The following is an 18,316-nucleotide window of genomic DNA, read 5'->3' as shown; positions in this document are numbered from 1 at the left end:
TATAATGTAATACCTCCCTCAGCAGTAACTATCAGAGGAAATCGATAGTACTGCAATGTATAAGAACACTGTACTCAGTGGTGTAGGGCAGGTTTTTTTTTTAACAATATCCTATGGAATTGGCAAGAAGTTATATACATAAAAGTCCCTCTCTCATCTATTTCTATCTCTACCTCTCTATCTTTCTAGCTGTCTTTCTACAACCCTAAATAGTTTGAAAACCCCTAATATAAGGAAGCTTCAATTGTCCCAATGAATAGTCGCAATAGCAATCAAGGAAAACAACCAAATGTTTGACAGGAAATAACTTTAGAAGTCAGGCTTCTTGTGACATTTTGTTTTTACGAGTGAAGGTCCGCATAGGACTCACTGCTGTATATTGATCTATAGCCTAAAAAGAAAATACCGCTTAAAATTGTGTAGCTATTCTTGAGTCTTAAGCTGCCCCTGTCTCTGAGCAAGCTGCACTCCTCCAGATGCTACTGAGCTACAAGCCTTATAGTTAATCTGTGTTTTTGAGCCATATTAGCCTTAAATTGCCAGAGCTCAGAAATACCTGAAATGCTACGGCTTTTCTACCTCCGCTGCACTGCACCCCTGTGAACAGAGAGATATAGTGTAACATGAACGTTAATTAAAATATTTAAGGTGAGTGTATGCATTTATTGCCAAAAGAGAAAAGAGACAAGCAGATCAAAGATCTTTTCAATAGTCAAGCAGCAGTTGCTCCTGGTTCTAGAACGGTACAATTTAAATAAATTCACCCATTTGTTTTTCAGGAATGAATCTACTATTTTCCGTAAAACTGGGAAAAGAGAATTCATGTAGATTAGTAAAGTGGGATTTAGTATTGTAAGAGTGAACTGTTGTGAGTTTTGGTATACATGTTCCCCTCATCTAAGGTGTGAGAGAGATCCCAAGTTTCCATTTCTGATTATCAACAACTCAGTGTGACACTCAAACTGGACAAACTGTGGTTAAATTTATCTATAATTGTTAAGAAAAGTCAAATTCAGAAATTAGACTCAATCTGACAGATTGCTTGGGACTGGATTTTATTTAATGTAAAATTCAAGCAAAACCTTCTAAACTTCACACTAAAACCAGAGTTGGGGATGGGGTTAAAGTGCCTTAAAAGGCTCATTCTTATAACGAGAAACTGTTGCTCTGTGCAAATTGGTACAATCTGAATATGTGACTACAAAATGCCACAATTCCTAGCCTAGGTGGGATGGTTTAGTATATTTTCCTCTACTTCTGTATTTAGAATAATTAATTTGTAAATATTGTACAAAATATTTTGTTATAAATACTGGCTAAGATCAAGATAAAAACCAGAGCAGGTTGCAGCAGTAGCCACTCACTCCCTAGTCACCTCATGGCATGCTGTATTGCATTTGCTAGCTGATGGAACCTGTACTCCTACATGTTTAAAAGCAACAGATTGAGCCAAGCACCTGGTATTGGACCATGTGTATTGCCCACAGAGGGAGGCAAAAGGTGGCAAGTGACATACAAGTCAGGGCATCATTTCATAACTGACACAATTCATGTACAGGTGGCTTTTGACTTATGACCACAATTGAGCCCAAAATTTCTTGTTGCTAAGTGAGACAGTTCTTAAGTGAGATTTGCCCCCTTTTACAATCTTTCCTGCCGTAATCGTTAAGGGAACCACCTCAGTTGTTTAATAGCATCGTGAATCCGGTTTTCTCTTGATTTGGTTGTCAGAAGATTGCAAAAGGTGATCACATGACCCCAGGACACTGCGACCATCATAAATATGAACCAGTTGCCAGGGACACAAATTTGAGGAGCCAGATTGTTGGGGGCAATATGCTGACTCTGTAAACCGCTTAGAGAGGGCTGTAAAGCACTATGAAGTGGTGTATAAGTGTAAGTGCTATTTTCTATTACGTGAATATGGGGACATTACAATGGTTGTAAGTGTGAAAAATGGTCCTAAGTAATTTTTTTCAGTACCACTGGAACTTTGAACTGTCACTAAATAAATGGTTGTAAGTCGAGGACTACATGTACTCACATCAGAGAACCAATTTGGTCCAGTGGTTAAAGTACCAGGCTAGAAGCCAGGAGGCTCTGTGTTCTAATCCTGCTTTTAGTATGAAGGCTGGCTGGCTGACTTTGGGCCAGTCACACTCTCGCTCAGCCCAACTCATCTTACAGGGTTGTTCTTGTGGGGAAAATAGGAGGAGAAAGAAGTCCTGTAATTCACCACATTGAATTATTCATAAAAATACTAAAGATAGAGAAATAAATAAATAAATCAGAAGTTATAATGTGACACGAAATTACATAATTGTGTCATCTGCACAATGAGGTGCAATAACATTGTCATTTTGATATGGTCATGGCTTGTGTTAGTTTGAGTCAGTGCAAAATCAATAAAAGCTTGAAATGCCAAATTTTCTCATTGCAAATGAGAAATTCACTCCTAAGTAGCCCGTGAAAACTAAAACCTACAGCAAAAACAAAACAGATGCAAAAGCCATTGCCTTGCTTTCCATCACTGAGGAAACTGTAGTCTGATTTGATGTCTGAAATGAAGCAGGTTTATTTTTCCCAACTTCACAAACTCTCATATCCTGGTTCAAAGAGTATACGGAAATATTCTAGTTATCCCTAACCAGCCCAAGATGCGGGCCTGAAATGTGCACAGTTTAATAATTCCTGCTCCTATCAAATGCTGGTCAAAATAATAAATGATGAATTAAAATCATTTGCTATTTTGACAGGGGATGATGGGAGTTGCATTGCTAAATCTAAATCAAACAATGTTGAATCTCTGTGGCCCAGAGGTGGAGTTCTCGCCTCTCAATCAGGAGGTTGTGAGTTCGATCCTAGGTAGGGATGTAGATGAAGGGTCTCCTCCTTGGGCAGGGGGTTGGACTAGATGACCTGCAAGGTCCCTTCCAACTCTGTTAATCTGTTAATCCCCGCAGAGGGATTTAGGAGACAAGCAATAGGTCGGTGAGCTTCTAACAGCAAATCTGGAAAGAAAAAACCAAGAGTGGTAGAGCTCCTTTCTCTGACCACATTATAGACGCAGGACACTTAGAATAATTCTATGAATCAATAAAAGTCTCCCTCCAATTCTTCTTTCTTTACTGTGGCTTTTAGATTAGCTAACAGAACAAGATGCCGTTGTGTTCAAATGTCTTCTATGCTTTTTGATTAAGAAATATCACTTATTTCAAGTAGCATCTTGAAAAAATAGTATCTAGTCTATCCCTTCTGGTGAGATCTACTTGGCTCATATGGATATCAGAGATAACAAACTGAGTTCCTCTCCCAAACAGGAAGTTCTCACGACCTACAGAAACAAATAGCACTTTTCATAAGCAATTACAAAAAGGGCTATTGAGTTAAAGAGAATGGGAAGTGTAACATTGCAGAACAATTGCGTTCCTCGCTAAGGTCAGGTGTCAGGGAAGACAAACAGAAGCAGGGAAGAAAGCACAAATACACTGCAAGAAAGAGAGCCCCCCCCTTAAGTTTATATTTGACCTCCAGGTACTAAGGAAGTAGCAACATTTTTTTTTTAAAAAAGATCTTTTTGCAATTACTTTTTTTGTACCTTCCTCCTTCTTCTTCCTGAGGGAAAAATGCCTCCATTCTAACAGCAAAATACAAAATTGAGAATTAGAAGTGCCATCTCCAATTGTTTCTGCTCCTCAATGGAAATTTAAAAAGGGTACACTGGTCATCCATTCATAGATTTTAACTGTATCTTATCAGTTTCTTCCTTAGATTACACCCAAATGCTTTTAAAAGACCTTTAACACTCTTGCTAAATCAATACATAGAACCATAGAAACCCTGGGAAACATGGGCAGGTTTTTATATACAGAAACATATTTGATGAAACAGAACTAATGCACTGAGCAGCTTTCACAGTAGGCTCCAGCTAAAACCTTTCCTCAGCATTTATTTTACTTGATGGGAGAGGGATACTCTTCACCAACAAATCCCTTACACCATGAGTAATGTGTATGCAAATAACTAGTGAAGTTGCAATAAAACAATGCCTCCTTAGATAACCAAGAAGAGGAGGGTATCACATGTAACTTATTCATCTCAAGAAGAATATACCTGAACAGGTAACAACAAAGATAAGAAAAGCTGGGGAACAATAGAGAATATATGCAATAATCCTCAAACATTGATTCTATCTTTTACATCAGTGAAGGCACAAGATTCAATAGATTTCTTCCATTAATAGTCATGATTTCATAACATGATTTAACAATAGTCATGATTTTATATGAATGGGCAAACCAAGTTTTTTAAAGCCCATCAGAACAGCCTTTCAAACTCTAACAGTAATATTAATTAGGGTAAATATTTCAAACATAGGGTTACCCCACATTCTCCCTGGTAACGGAAGAAAGTAGGGACCATTATTTTGAAATATCCCATATTATTTACCTTTGGGGTGCTTGGGAGCTGCACTCTGCATCATAAAAAAATACTTAAAGGACCTTTGAGGTTGCTGAGATACTGCATCCCTGCAATTGATGAGTTAGTTTATCTATTTATGCCTTATCTCTAGCACAAGGCTCCTTCATGCATATCTTGCAAATCATCATTGAGCATCAAGGAAGAGCTATATTGACAGTTAATTATTTTCATTTGGCAAATAAGGAATCCTTTCTGGAGCATAGCCATTCATGACCAAGAGGGGACTAATAGCATCTTAAATGATCCAGTCTCCTTGCTCAATCCAGACAGCAGCATTTCAGTTTCTAACATTACATACAAAGTTTGCAATCAAATTTGCATTTGGGCTAAGGGCCAACAACAAATAAACTTGCTTATAGGATTCCCATGAAGACCTCTGCACTGGGATAGAAAGGAAGCCAAATGACTTTTAAATGATATATATATATATATCATATATAGATCCAGCTATAGAAAATCTCTTGATTCCCCCATCCCACAGGCCCTCCAACAGCCAGATGATTGCCTACCATTTCTCCCACTGATCCTCAATCCGGCTGTCCTCCTCTGTGCTCGACTGCATTTTACGTTCAAGCTTCATTTAAGAGGGTCCCCGTTGTAGGGGAAGGTCATAGGGCCTATTAAGGGAAACCTCCTTCAGACAGGAGAGTTGAGCAGTGTTGCGTCTGTGCTGTCTCTCCTGCCTGTCGCCAGCTTAGGAGAATCTGCTGTTTGTGCTGCACTCTGCTTCTCACAGCACAGTCTAAGGGAGCTCATTAAAAATAAATGGAATCAGCTGTCTGGGTGCAAAAAAAAAGTCCTCTGGGTTGAGATGCTGCCAAGTCCTGCCCTCTGCTTCCCTCGGGAAGGCAGACTCCCTCCCATCAGCTGCAGTCAAGGGAAAAAAAGGGAATCAAGTTACCCAATTAGCAGCAGGATGCTCTGCCCAATCATTCTGCCTTTGACCTTGGAATGACTCTGCCCCAACCGGGCTGCAAATGATCAGGTCCCCCCTCCTTTTGGGTGAAGGGTTGTTGTCATTTGAAGTCTGATTCAGAAAAAGTATATTTAGAGATATAAAGAGCCAGCAGAAAGATACAGGGCTTTTTTTATCCCCGGGGTTCAGGGATCACTGCTTCAGGATTGTTATTCCAAGTCAAACATGTATTTCAGCTACATTATCTTGCAAATATTCTTGAATAATTCACAGGTCAGCTTGTAATTCAGGAGGACAATAAATCCTACTTCTAAAGGAAAATTGTCCTAACACATGCATTCACTTTCTCAATCCAGATGGAAAATTAGCTTTGTTGACTATTATTTCTATCAACCACAGACAGTAAAACAGGTTTATATTAAATGCTTATCACAGATGGCCAAGATTTATTTACTTTCCCCACAATATATTTCCAAGTTCTGATCTTCCCATACCTGCTTGGCTGAATATCCAACAATATTGAATTTGCTGCCCATTACAGTCCCTGCTCACAGGAAATGGCTGCTGGGGAAGCTATATAAAACTATTTCCATATGGTGATCAATTCATCTAATAAACTACTCTTCCTGAATGGCCTGCTCACGAAGGAGCTGCCATTAAGATGCTGTTCTAAGTGGCCTTCATGTGGCAGTTGTTTCACATGAAAACATGTTCAAGAAGTAAGTCACAGTCTTTATTATTCTATCTATCATTGCAACTCTCAAGAGCAGTGAAATTGATTTAAGAGAAGTGCTGCAGAAAGAAATGTTGGTCTTATTTTTCTAAAAGAATTGCCCTGCGGGGGAAGGGATAAATAAACAGCTTCCATGTTGAAAGTTTGTGTTTGTCTCTCTTGGGAGGGGGAGGAAGAAGGTGAGTGGCAGGATGTCAATTCTGGATGACACAGAGATATAGGATTAGAGCTGCTGAAAAGCATTTGAACACACAGCTTGCTTCTCAACTCTTCATGTCCAAAGCAGCTCTCAGCTGCATTAAAACCCGAGCAGATTACTTTGAGACACATGTCGGGGATAATTCCAAAACCCAGGTGAATTTAAAGCTTTTTAAATGTTTGCTCAGATAAGTTAGGACGGTCAACACTAACAAGTGTGTGCTCATTAACAGATTCTTGCTGCATTTATTTAAATTGCAGAAACCTCCTGGAACTATGCTATTAAAGAACTGTTCCAGAAGACATTTGGTCTTCTATAGTTGAAAAACTATAAAATAACATATGCTTCATTCATTTCAGTAGAATGTCTGGCAATGGAACACTTAAGAGGGTCAAATTATTGAATATATTCTCTTTGAAATACCCTTAAAGTACAGTCTCTAAAGATAATGAATAATCATAGCTAGCAGTCCAGATAGAACATGATAGTACTATTAGTATTGGAATAGCTGGGGTAAAATGATTTAAGTCAGCCCTGCTATTGTGATTCCAGATACCATGAGTTATATAACAGTTATCATAATTTTTAGAAATTATGGAAATTATTGTCCCAAAATATTTGGAGGTACCATATTGGGGAAGACTTAGAGACAAATGATTACCAGCTTATAAAATCAAAGTATGTCCCAAAACACAACACCAAGATTTTTACAACAGATTTAATCTTAATTAACCTGAAAAATACTTTCACTCTACTTACTTACCTGAGTTCTGCCCAAACAAAAGTAAATATTTTATTACATTTGCCTTTTGACATTGTTATCTCTCCCTGTAGTCCTGCCTTATCTCTGTTAATGAAGCCTGGTGTGCTTTTCTAAATTACTTCCATGTATTTGATAATATTGTATTCTCTATTCCTGTCTGTTTTTTTATTTTCAGACTTGCTTTTCCCATCAGAGCTGCCAGTTTGGATTAGGCCCATAGGCTCTCTAGTTCAATCTGACAGCAGCCAAAGCTCAGGCTCTTCAAAAGAGGATGCCAAACTCTTGAATATAACAGGATGGGATAGCTGTCTCCGCTATGCCCAGATTGTAAGTTTCCCAGCGGCTTCCCTTGCCCAGCATTGGAGATAGTATAAGTTGATCAAATAGGCAATTAGACTGATCCAGTAAAACAGGAATGGGCTGACTTCAGGCTCGTGGGATCTGTTTTATTTTCCATAGAACATAAAGCTGCATCAACAGAGTAAAATATGTAAGAGTAGCCACAGAGAAAGCGGTAGATGCAAATAGAGTTTGGAGTAGAACCAATCACTTCCAGCAAGCCCCCTTCTATGCACAGAGAACAGTATTTTCTCAACCTTGGCAACTTGAAGATGTCCGGACTTCAACTCCCAGAATTCCCCAGCCAGCGAATGCTGGCTGGGGAATTCTGGGAGTTGAAGTCCGGACATCTTCAAGTTGCCAAGGTTGAGAAACACTGCACTAGAATAACTTACACAAGCAGTACAAATCTATATCTGATGTACTGTAAATCTTAAAATCTAACATAATAATCAGCTATCAAAAATCCTCAAAAAGAGCAATTCAGTTTTAGGTGCTCAAATACTTAATGTTACATATAAGAAATTTTGAGACTAAGACATAAATATAAAAATATCAATCATCATTCTTACAAATTGAGTTTACTTATTGTTGTTCTATTCTCATAATTTATTCCAGATCATTTTACAAGGAAACCCTGGTCGACTTTCTGCTGTCAAGCTCACGAGTAGTGAGTACTGTTATTTTCCTTTCAGGAAGCTAAATTAGCTAGAAGAGCATGCACAAATACCCCAATACTATCATTGTCCCTAGGTATGTTTTATCTTTTCACATATCCATCACAACTAGGTTGCTTTGCCATTATTTCTGACATTGAATTACATTGGATAAATAGATTTTCCAAGCTCAGATGTCAGGGCCAAGCAAGACAACAGCCTCTCTGGTGTTGCTGTTATGTAGATGTTGATTTTACTAAGTTTACTATAAGATAGTAAACATTTATCTCCCTTGTTCAACATGTAGCCCATTGATTACTCGATAGTGTTATTACAGCTCAACCAGGGGAACACTGAAGCCAAGGTAACAAATGTCAGAGCAGGATGCTTTATCCTGAAGGATCTGCAACCACCTGTGACTAGAGACACTCCTGCTCATTTATTTATTTATTTATTAGACTTATATACTGCTTCATAGGGCTTTCAGCCCTCTCTAAGCGGTTTACAGATTTTTAGCAAATTGAGTCAGCAAATTGCCCCCACAGTCTGGGTCCTCATTTCACCCACCTCGGAAGGATGGAAGGCTGAGTCAACCTTGAGCCGGTGAGATTTGTACCGCTGAACTGCAGATAACAGTCAGCTGAAGTGGTCTGCAGTACTGCACCCTAACCACTGCGCCACCTCGGCTCCTATATCACTGACCACTGACTCATCACTGACCAGCAAACGTAATCCTCTGGCCAAAGAAATATTGTTATCCCAGCTGCAGCATTATCTCATACCCCACAGGTTGTTGCTTACATGCAGCCTGCCCTGCTGCTGGTGTTTCAGTAGAGACCAGATCATGCACACTCAGTATTTTCTTCTTGCTATTGATTGTGACAAAGCATTTGCAGAGATTGCCAGCTGCACAATCAGCAACATTGCTAATGTACATACAGGTTTTTTTTGTTTGTTTTTTTACAGTAGGGAAGATTTATACATTTCCATATCTATCAGTTGCAGGTACTTCTTATATTCCTTGATGGTGTTTGGGGTACATGATGGCGGTTCATTTGAGATCACTTCAAAAATGTGTCATTGCCTAAAACTGATACAGTCACAAGCAGATTTTCTGCTAATCCTCAAACCATTTGACCAGGGGTGAAATGCTACTGGTTTGGACCGGTTCACCTGAACCAGTAGTAAAAAATGCTACAAGTTCGGATGAACAGGTATTTCCGATGATCAGCTGGGCTGCAGTCAGCTGTGACGCACAATTTATATTAGCTAGAATCGTCGGATTTTCTGCTTTCTAGCTAATCAAAATTGCGTGGCACAGCGGATTCTACTTACCATATTTTTCAGAGTATAAGATGCTGAAAAGAGGGTGAAAATCTGGGTGCGTCTTATACACTGAATATAGCTTTTTTGGCCTCCCAAAACTCCTCTTCCTTCACCAAAATGGCCGTGCATAGCCTTTAGGAGGCTTCCAGATTGCTCCTGGGGGCTGGGGAGGGCAGATATGAGCAAAAAACAGGTTGTTTTTTGCTCATTTCTCCCCCCCCAGCTGCCAGGAACACTAGTTAAGCCTCGTAAAGTCTATGCATGCCCTTTTTTTGGCAAAAACCAGACCCGTTTTCCCCCCCAAAATGGGCCGTTTTTGGGAGGTTTGCAGAGTGCAAATTTTTTTAAAAAAATTTACCTCTTCAAAATCTTGGTGCATCTTATACTCCGGTGCGTCTTATCCTCCGAAAAATATGGTACCTTTGCAGACTCGGAGGGCTTCAAAATGTTCCTTTTTTAGTGCTGCGTGGTGAGCGCCCCTCAGGTACACGTGCGTGCACAAAGTGCATGCTTGGTAGCAGACTCACTGAACCGGTAGCAGACTTCAGAGTATTATATCACTGCATTTGGCCACAGGCGTTTCTAACCCAATCCCTGCCTATGATGTTTACTGGCTAAAAACAAGTCACTATGGATCTTCCTTGGTCCTTTAGTTCCCACAAGGAATCACCATGGTTTGGAAAAAGCTATTAGAAATCTCCAGTGAATAGAAGCCCCTTTTTATAGCAGGAACCTCCATAGGTGCAACAGTAGACACTAAGGGCTCTTCCAGTAAATGATACTGCCAGTTGGAGTAATCAACTCATTACTTTACAGGCATAGTCCCAATAGATCTCCATGCAGCAGATGCTTCTAGTCTGAAATATTGTGCTGAAGACAAGGCTAACCTTAGTACCAGGGTGACAAATGTTATATTTTCTCCTCCAGTCATTCATCTCTCCTTCTTTATAATGTTTTTAAAAATAGTTCACAAATTCCTCATTAAATTAAGATGCTTATTTAGCTCAAATGCCTGAAATAAAACTGATTGAAGCTTCTGAACTGAGTAAAATAATAATTTTTGTGCGGGGAAATATTTAAGATTTAAGCTTCATTACCCTAACCTGCTTCCTGAGAAAAGTTTCTCAGCACTGAACTACTCTGTTCAGTCTCTCATTTCCAGCTGTCACCTTGCCTTCCTGATAAGAAAGGCAAATTCAAAAACTTAGGAAAAATAATTGCTTTCTGGCCTTAACATTGCTATATTAAAACCTCCTTAAATCAGAGTTTTAATCCCTTTTTCTTAATCCATCTGCATGACTTTGGAATTGCACCAATATTGAAATGTGTGTGTGTATACATACATACATACACACACACAGACTATATACATACATACATCATACATACATACATCATACATACATATATACATATACATACATACATATACATACACATTATATATATGTGTGTATGTATGTATGTATGTATGTATGTATGTATGTATGTATGTGTATATATATATGTTTTTTTATTTATTTGTGCTGATAAATAAATAAAGGGAGATATATATATATATAATATAGTATATATATGTGTATGTGTGTGTATACATACATACATACACATACATACATACATATATACATACATACACTCACATTTTCTAAATATTTAAGTATATCTTTTCATGTAACAACACTGAAGAAATGACAAAATGTAAAGTAGTGAGTATACAGCTTGTATAACCGTGTAAACGTGCTTTCCCCTCAAAATAACGCAACACACAGCCATTAAGCTCTAAACTGCTGGCAAGATATACTTAAATATTTACAAAATGTGAGAGAGTGTACTCACTTCTGTGATGTATTGTGTATGTATGTATGTACGTACGTACGTACGTATGTATGTATGTATATATTGTATCTATGTACATACTGCATATGTTTTTTATACTGTCTGTATATATTCCTTCCTTTAGATCTGTATTAGAAAAAATAGGGTATATTGAGAGGCAAGCGGGGGGGGGGATAGCTCATTTTCAGAAATTCATTCAGAAGCATGAAACAGAATATATTGGTAGTAGTAGATTGGCCTGAGCTAATACACATCAGCATCACTATAACAAAATAATGTAAATAAAAAACTGAAGATTTTATAATTACTATATTGATAATATAATATGTCACAGATGCATTTGCAGGAAAAGGAAATATAGTATGACTGAGTCGTACCCAAAATCTTTTGCATTTTCCCTTGATTTTTGCAAAATCATCCAAGGCTCCTTTAAGGGAAATGTTTTTAATGGTAGGAAAGTAAAAGTTCTGATGTTATTTGGTATTTTTATTTCATTTTATTGTTTTATTTTACTCTCTGAACCCCTGTAGTTTAGTGTTGTTGTTTTTTTGTACAGCAACTCAGAGTGGAGATCATAACTGAGTAGAGGAAAATACTAAATGTCATAACTTAAGTTTTACACATTTTCACTGAATAAAAAAAGAGAGGCATCAGTTAATACCAATCAAAGCATCATGAGGCAAGAAGACTGCAACTGAGGATTTGGGCAAAGATTTAAGCTCACATTGTACACTGATCTTGCATTTCTACCTTTGTGTTTTTATTCTCAGAATTAAAATCTCCTGGTTTGTGACATCAGTTAACTCTGTTTTATCATTGCTATAAAATGGGCAGCACTGGTTATAGACTCAGTATTATATATGAGCTGGATTCACAATTGTGCAGAGCCCGTGTTAAATTAATAATGATTCCAGCAAAAACTATTATATCTGGTTTGTTATAGCTGTCTCATCTGGTTTTAGAAATCTGACCATGATATTGTTTCTTGCATTTCTAGATACTGTTCTTTTTATTAACGTGCAAGGATCTCAGGAGACAAATAGTGTATCCAGGAAAGTGATTTGGGGCCAGGCAAAGACTATCATGGGAATGGTTGAGCATTGCTCAGAGCTTGCGATGATGCAGTGGTTAGAGTGCAGTACTGCAGGCTATTTCTGCTGACAGCTGGCTGCCTGCAATTTGGCAGATCAAATCTCACCAGGTTCAAGGTTGACTCACCCTTCCATCCTTCCGAGGTGGGTAAAATGAGGACCCAGATTGTTGGGGGCAATATTCTGACTCTGTGAACATCTTAGAGAGGGCTGTAAAAGCACTGTGAAGCGGTATATATCTAAGAGCTATTCTATTGCTCCTCTGAATTAACTAGTTTTGAGAGTATGGTTTCTGCTTTCTTATTTGCATTTTTAATGGCAACTTTAACTGCAGACCTTACAAGATTCTTTTCTTTAATTTCAACTGCAAAGAACTTTGTAACAAATGTAACCAGCAGATTTAGTACACCTAGAATACTACCTACTAAAAAAAAACTTTGCAAAGGTTTTAAAGAATTCCCATGTCTTCTACCATAGTATAAAACAAACACATATTGAATTGCTAAGCTACAAGGTTAATTATTAAGCTCTGAATTTGGAATCTATATCTTCAGTGTAATAAAGTCTCTCTTATTCTTCCTGGCTCATCTTTTTTCTAAATTCTTCTTTTCATTTAAAACATATATAGAAAATTAGCAGGCGCCAGAGTAAAGCACAAGCCCTAAATGTTACATACATTTCCCATGATGTTTCTGAATGGCACTTGGCACATTTCTGGGAAATAAAATGGTAGGCCGTGCACTATCTTTTAGCCAGAAAACAAATATCAAAGCTTAATTGGGATAATAAGGAATATCCTGGAACGTAACGGGGACATCCCCATTTTAGCAACCATTTTGCAGTAATACTGGTCATTGCTCTTCAAATCCCCAAATTTGGAATTTTGGATTGCCCTCCAATCCAAAAAAGTTAGGAATAACTGTTTTAGGATGACAACATAGCTTTAATGCTTTCTAGAGGAATCATATTGGCCTTCAAAAGAGAATAATAGGAATGCAAACTAAGCACATCACATATACACATGAATTTATATCCCTTTGGCATGTGGAAACCCATTGCACAAAGAAAATATTATTGAGCTGACAATAGTGTGTCAAGTACAAATGTTATGCTAAATTTGACTTGAAAAATTGAAGGGCAACCAAGGTAAATGGCAAGATTCATGAATTACACAGTTTCCCTGTCTGGGGCCTCCAAAAGATTGGGACTACAGCTTCCAGAATTTCCAGCCGGGAAAGTTGGGAATTCTGGGTGATATGATACTAGGATTTTTGGGCACATGCCAGCTTGATACAGTCTAATGTAGCATATTAGCAGTAATAATTCATAATAATAGATCAGCTCTGTCTTTCAAAGGTTAAATACTGTATATAGGCATGGAAAGATTAAAGCCAACCTTTGGGAATACTGATGCTTAGACCCCTACTTTTGCAAATTGTCTTAAAGAGTTTAATTAGCCATTGTATAAAGAAAAAGGTTACAAATTACAGGGCCATTAGCCATATATAGAGAATGAAAAAACACATTTTATTCTCCTTCCTTGTAATGTCATTCCAATAAGCAGTTAATTTGGGAGAGGATTTGGAAGCGCTAGAGTATGTCCTACTAATGCAAACTTTATGGTCACATTAAGGACAAGTTTAAAACAATGTCAAGTTAAACTTCAAATGTGAGTGCTTCTTGTTAAGTAAAACTATATAGTCTCACATTCAGACCATGACATTTATTATTAAGAAAATGTAATTTCTACTTTTCCTGTAGACTTAAAGCAAGATGACTGAGCAAGAATGTGGTTTATAAAACAATGCATAATATGGAAATTCCCTTATATTGTAAGAAAACAAATCATCTAATGAAATGTATTGAAGGGAAATTCAGTGCAAACAAAATGTACTTCTCACACAGCAGATATTTATAGAACGTGCTGCCTCGATACATGTTGTAAGACACCTAGAGTTGTTCAAGTCATCAGCATACAAATAATTAAGCAGAATCTGAAAACATAGGATAGCTGAGTATTTAGATGGCTTGAAAATGGAATTAGACAAATAAGAAGAGAAATGTGTGTGAATGCTAAAACTTCATAGTCAAAATGGTTTCATTCATAAATAACATAATAGATATTACCATGCCTGGGAAAACCCCAATGATTTTAGAAATATATAATATTTTGCCATAATGGGCGAAAAAGGGTCATCCAAAATCCTCATCCAATGAGGATCAGACAATGCTCAATGATCCCAAAATGTTCAATGTCTAATTGGGATAGAGGATCAGAACAATCAGAGAGAAATATAACATAAGATAATGCAACTGATGGGATGGCACCTAAAATGAAATGACTACTTGAAAATGATGGGAAAATAGATTAGCAGAATATAATTCCTTCATTTAAATAATATACAGATTTTGAATGGCCAAATATCACATATATGGGGAAAAAATGCAAGAAAGGTTTAAAACTTCCATTTTGAGTTTTGAAAAGCACAGCATGGAATAAAGGGAAGGAAGAGTTTAGTTCTACTTGTTTTGTACTATATTATTGATGAGCTGCAAAAATAAAAATTGAAATTGAATCTGAAATTGAATATAGTTTCAGTTTACTACATAAAGACAATAAAAAAGGCATGGAGTAAAAGTAAAAATGACTACTGAGTGTTAATATTAGACCTTACACATATATACGGTTAAATATGCCAGCAATATTTTCAGGACAATTGAAAGAAGAGTACTTCTCAAGTCACACATAAACATTTTCATAACTCAGGGTCACCAGAAATCTTTAACAAAGAAGTAGACTGTTTTATGGAGGATAGGTTTACTACTAATTGTAAGTGGAGCCAATGAGGCAGGGATCAGGTTCATATTCCTATTTACAAAGGGATCAGGTTCATATTCCTATTTAGCCACAGCCTAGGCAATGTTGAACCAATCACACTCTCTTGACCTTACAAGATTATTATAAGAAAAAAATGGATGATAAGTACTATGTATCCTTTAAAGTTTCTGAAGGAACCACAGGAACATATAGAGATGTACTCCCTCAAGTCAAGGTTGTCCATAGGTTTCTTAATAATATAGAAGTACTTTGTGATGGATTTCTTCAAAGGTTTTATTTCAACTTCTCAGTTTAAATCCATTAGATTCTCTAGTATTCTCCTAACCAAGTAATAATTGGGTCCAAACTTACATACTTTTTAAAAAAAGAACAGGATATAAATTAAATATGTTCAACATGTTCAATAGCAATTTTCCTTAAAAAAAACTGTGGCATTGTGGTTGGACTGTCAAATTAGAACTAGGGAAATCTGAAGACAAAGGGGTGCTATTTTTATTACCTTGAGCTTCTGGAAGAAAAGTGAGATAAAAATATAACAAAAACCTAAATATAATATGAGATTTCCTAAATCTGGTGCCTTCTAAATGTTATCTATAGTATTGCAATTCCCAGCATTTCCAGGTTATATACTATATAGAAAGGTTGTAACATGACATTGGATAGAAGATGTTTATTGTTTTCATGTGCTGCTCTGTTTGATCAATCTTGGAGATAGGAAACTAGATTAAATTAAGTCCATCTAGGAAGATGGCGCATATGTTGAGCATAGAAACATGATAGTAAAGATTGTTCTGCTCATTATCAAAACAATTGCCATTCAGTTCCATCCTACTTAGCAAATCTAAATCATGTTATAAGCTGCTTGTTTTGATCTCAGATCTCAGAACTTCTGTTATTTAAAACCACAAATAAGAAACATACTGATACAACATGCATGCCTAGTTCTTAACAGCAAAGTTCTTAGATGAAGATGGCATGTGGAGAAGCTTAAAAAAGCTTCTAAGTATCCTGTGGTCATTTGAAAAGATAAAAGATCTTGAGATCCTGAGAGCAAGTTAATTTTCTGAGATTTTCTAGCACAAATATTCCATTGCTGCTGCATGTTATCATCATCATCATCATCATCATCATCATCATCATCATCCACAGAATCAGTGACTAGATAACTGAATATATTGGAATAATAGAATCCTTTTCTTTGACCTGATCCACCTGGTTATTGCAATCAGTTTAAGTTAAAGCTACTGTAAAATCAAGCAATATGATTTATGTTTCACAATCTTTTCAGCCCGGAAACCATTTCACTCTCCAATGCACACTAATCTGGAAATGCATCTAATATCTACAAGCCATTCTCATAAAGACAACATTCAGATCCATAAAATAGTTTAAAGCAGACATCCATTTTTTAAAAAAAACCCAGTTACAATTACAAACAGTTACAGAGGCAAACATTGAGGTGCTGACCAAATGCAACATGTAATTTCAGAAAGAAATATCTTCTAGGCAGTTACTTCTTCTATGCAATGCTAGATTGATGGTTGAAGGTCTGACTGTATTGCCTGCTGAAGCAACTGCTAATTCCTCGCAAGCATTATGTTCATATCTGATATTATCTCAAATACTGTAGTTCCTTTTAACTAGCATTCCATTTGCCCCCAAACCTGAAGAAGACATCTGTATTTAAACTGAATAATTTTCTGAAGAACGGTAATATTTTTCTGGGGTAAGAAATGACGAGTGTTTATGAGAGTGAGAAAGATTTGTAGCAAATGGCAGGAGAGAAATGTGTGGAAAGGGAAGGCCAGAGCAGTGCAAGAAGCGGTTGTATGCATATTTTCAGGAATACGTGTGTAACAGTGTGAGAGGCAAACAGTGTGGCGAGGAGAGGAGGTTGCGCTCAAGAGTTCATTGAGGCAAGTGTATGCAGAGCCATTTAAATGTCAGTCATATTCAGAGGAAGGTAAAGAAGGAGCCTTCCTCTTCCTCTCCACTCCCAAAAACAACAGGATAACCATGATCACTATCTCTTTCTGCCACCCCAACTACTCATCGCTCCTCTCCCAAAGGCAGCTGGGCTGCTTTGACTTCCTTCAAGGAGTCCTGTGTGCTGGCCAGTCGGGGACCCCCACCTGTTCAGAAGGAAGAGGGGAGACATGGTGCTGGCATCCACCTGCTTGTTAATGCCTGACAAGGCTCAAGCTGGAGTGGCGAGAAAAAAAAGGGGAGGTCAGCTACACATCCCCACTGGCCTTTCGATTCGACTCCTCGGACCCCCAAATCTCCTACCCTCCCTACCCCTGCCCAGGTGTGAATGAACTAGCAGGGAGCAGGAAATCTCCAAACGCCTTCCCTTTTCATCCTATGGGCTGGAGCATGGGTAAGAAGAAGCTCCATTCATCTCATCCTCTGTAATAAACATCAAGGCAGTAAATAACAGGGACGGGGCGGGAACCTCTCTCTCTCTCTCTTTTTCAGCAGCCCCACAGAATGAAGGGGGAAAGGATGCTCGGGGAAGCGCGGGTGGGGGGAGGTAAATTATGGAAAAACGGGTTAGAAAAGAGATGGCAGAGTAGAGGCTGTTGCTTCCTTCCTCCCCCCCTTTCCCCCCTTTCCTGCCGCTACAGCATCTCTTTTCCCAAAGGCTCCCCCGCGGGTGGCTGAGATGGGGGGAAACTCCAGTACCTGAAACTGGGGGGCGAGGCGAGGTGTAGCCCCAAGAACGGGGAGGATCCGGTCGGGGACGTGGCTCCTTTCTCTCTCTCCGCCATTCTCCCTCTCCATGCAAGCGGGGGTGGGGGGGGGGGGAGAAGAGAGGCGGAGGGGAGGCTGCTGATGCTGGCTGGCAGGCCGGTAGGCGGGCAGGGCGAAGGGAGTGTTCGCAGCCAGACGGCGATTAGTTACCGGGAGCGGACGCGGATGGTGGCGGTGCTGGCGCGGTGGCGAGAAATGGGGTGGGAGAGAAGAGGGTCGCTTCGGAGCGGGCGGGCGTGTGTGTGGGGGGGAAGGGGCAGCAACAAGACGGAAGGTCGCCCCCACTGCCAGGCTGGAGTACAGCAGCCCCGTCCTCCCCTCCCTCTCTCTTCTTGCCAAGAGCAGGTGAAGCTACTGTTCCCCTCTCCCCGCCCCCAAA

The 18,316-nt window shown here is 38.6% G+C and overlaps 1 protein-coding gene across 3 annotated transcripts in view; it reads right to left on the bottom strand.

Annotated features, from left to right (window-relative positions):
* MAPK8IP1 (mitogen-activated protein kinase 8 interacting protein 1) overlaps positions 1-18,053 on the bottom strand; it is a 60,327-nt gene extending 42,274 nt beyond the window's left edge. Inside the window, exon 1 of one of the 3 annotated variants that reach the window (XR_015697325.1) lies at positions 17,869-18,053. Coding sequence is in view for 2 of the 3 variants with exons in the window: in XM_014060319.2 (XP_013915794.2) it covers positions 17,869-17,954 (86 nt within the window). In the remaining variant the exon portion in view is untranslated. Of the gene's footprint in view, positions 1-4,991; positions 5,185-17,868 lie in introns of those variants that run through there. The other 2 variants (XM_014060319.2, XM_014060325.2) reach the window with 2 other exon arrangements.
* Positions 18,054-18,316: the final 263 nt, after the last annotated feature.

The sequence above is a fragment of the Thamnophis sirtalis genome, unplaced genomic scaffold, assembly GCF_051295495.1.
Source record: "Thamnophis sirtalis isolate CommonGarterSnake01/CBP01778 unplaced genomic scaffold, rThaSir2_p1.2 scaffold_1, whole genome shotgun sequence".
NCBI lineage: Eukaryota > Metazoa > Chordata > Lepidosauria > Squamata > Natricidae > Thamnophis > Thamnophis sirtalis.
The sequence above is the reverse complement of the archived record's forward strand: the minus strand, read 5'-3'. Positions and strand labels throughout refer to the sequence as shown.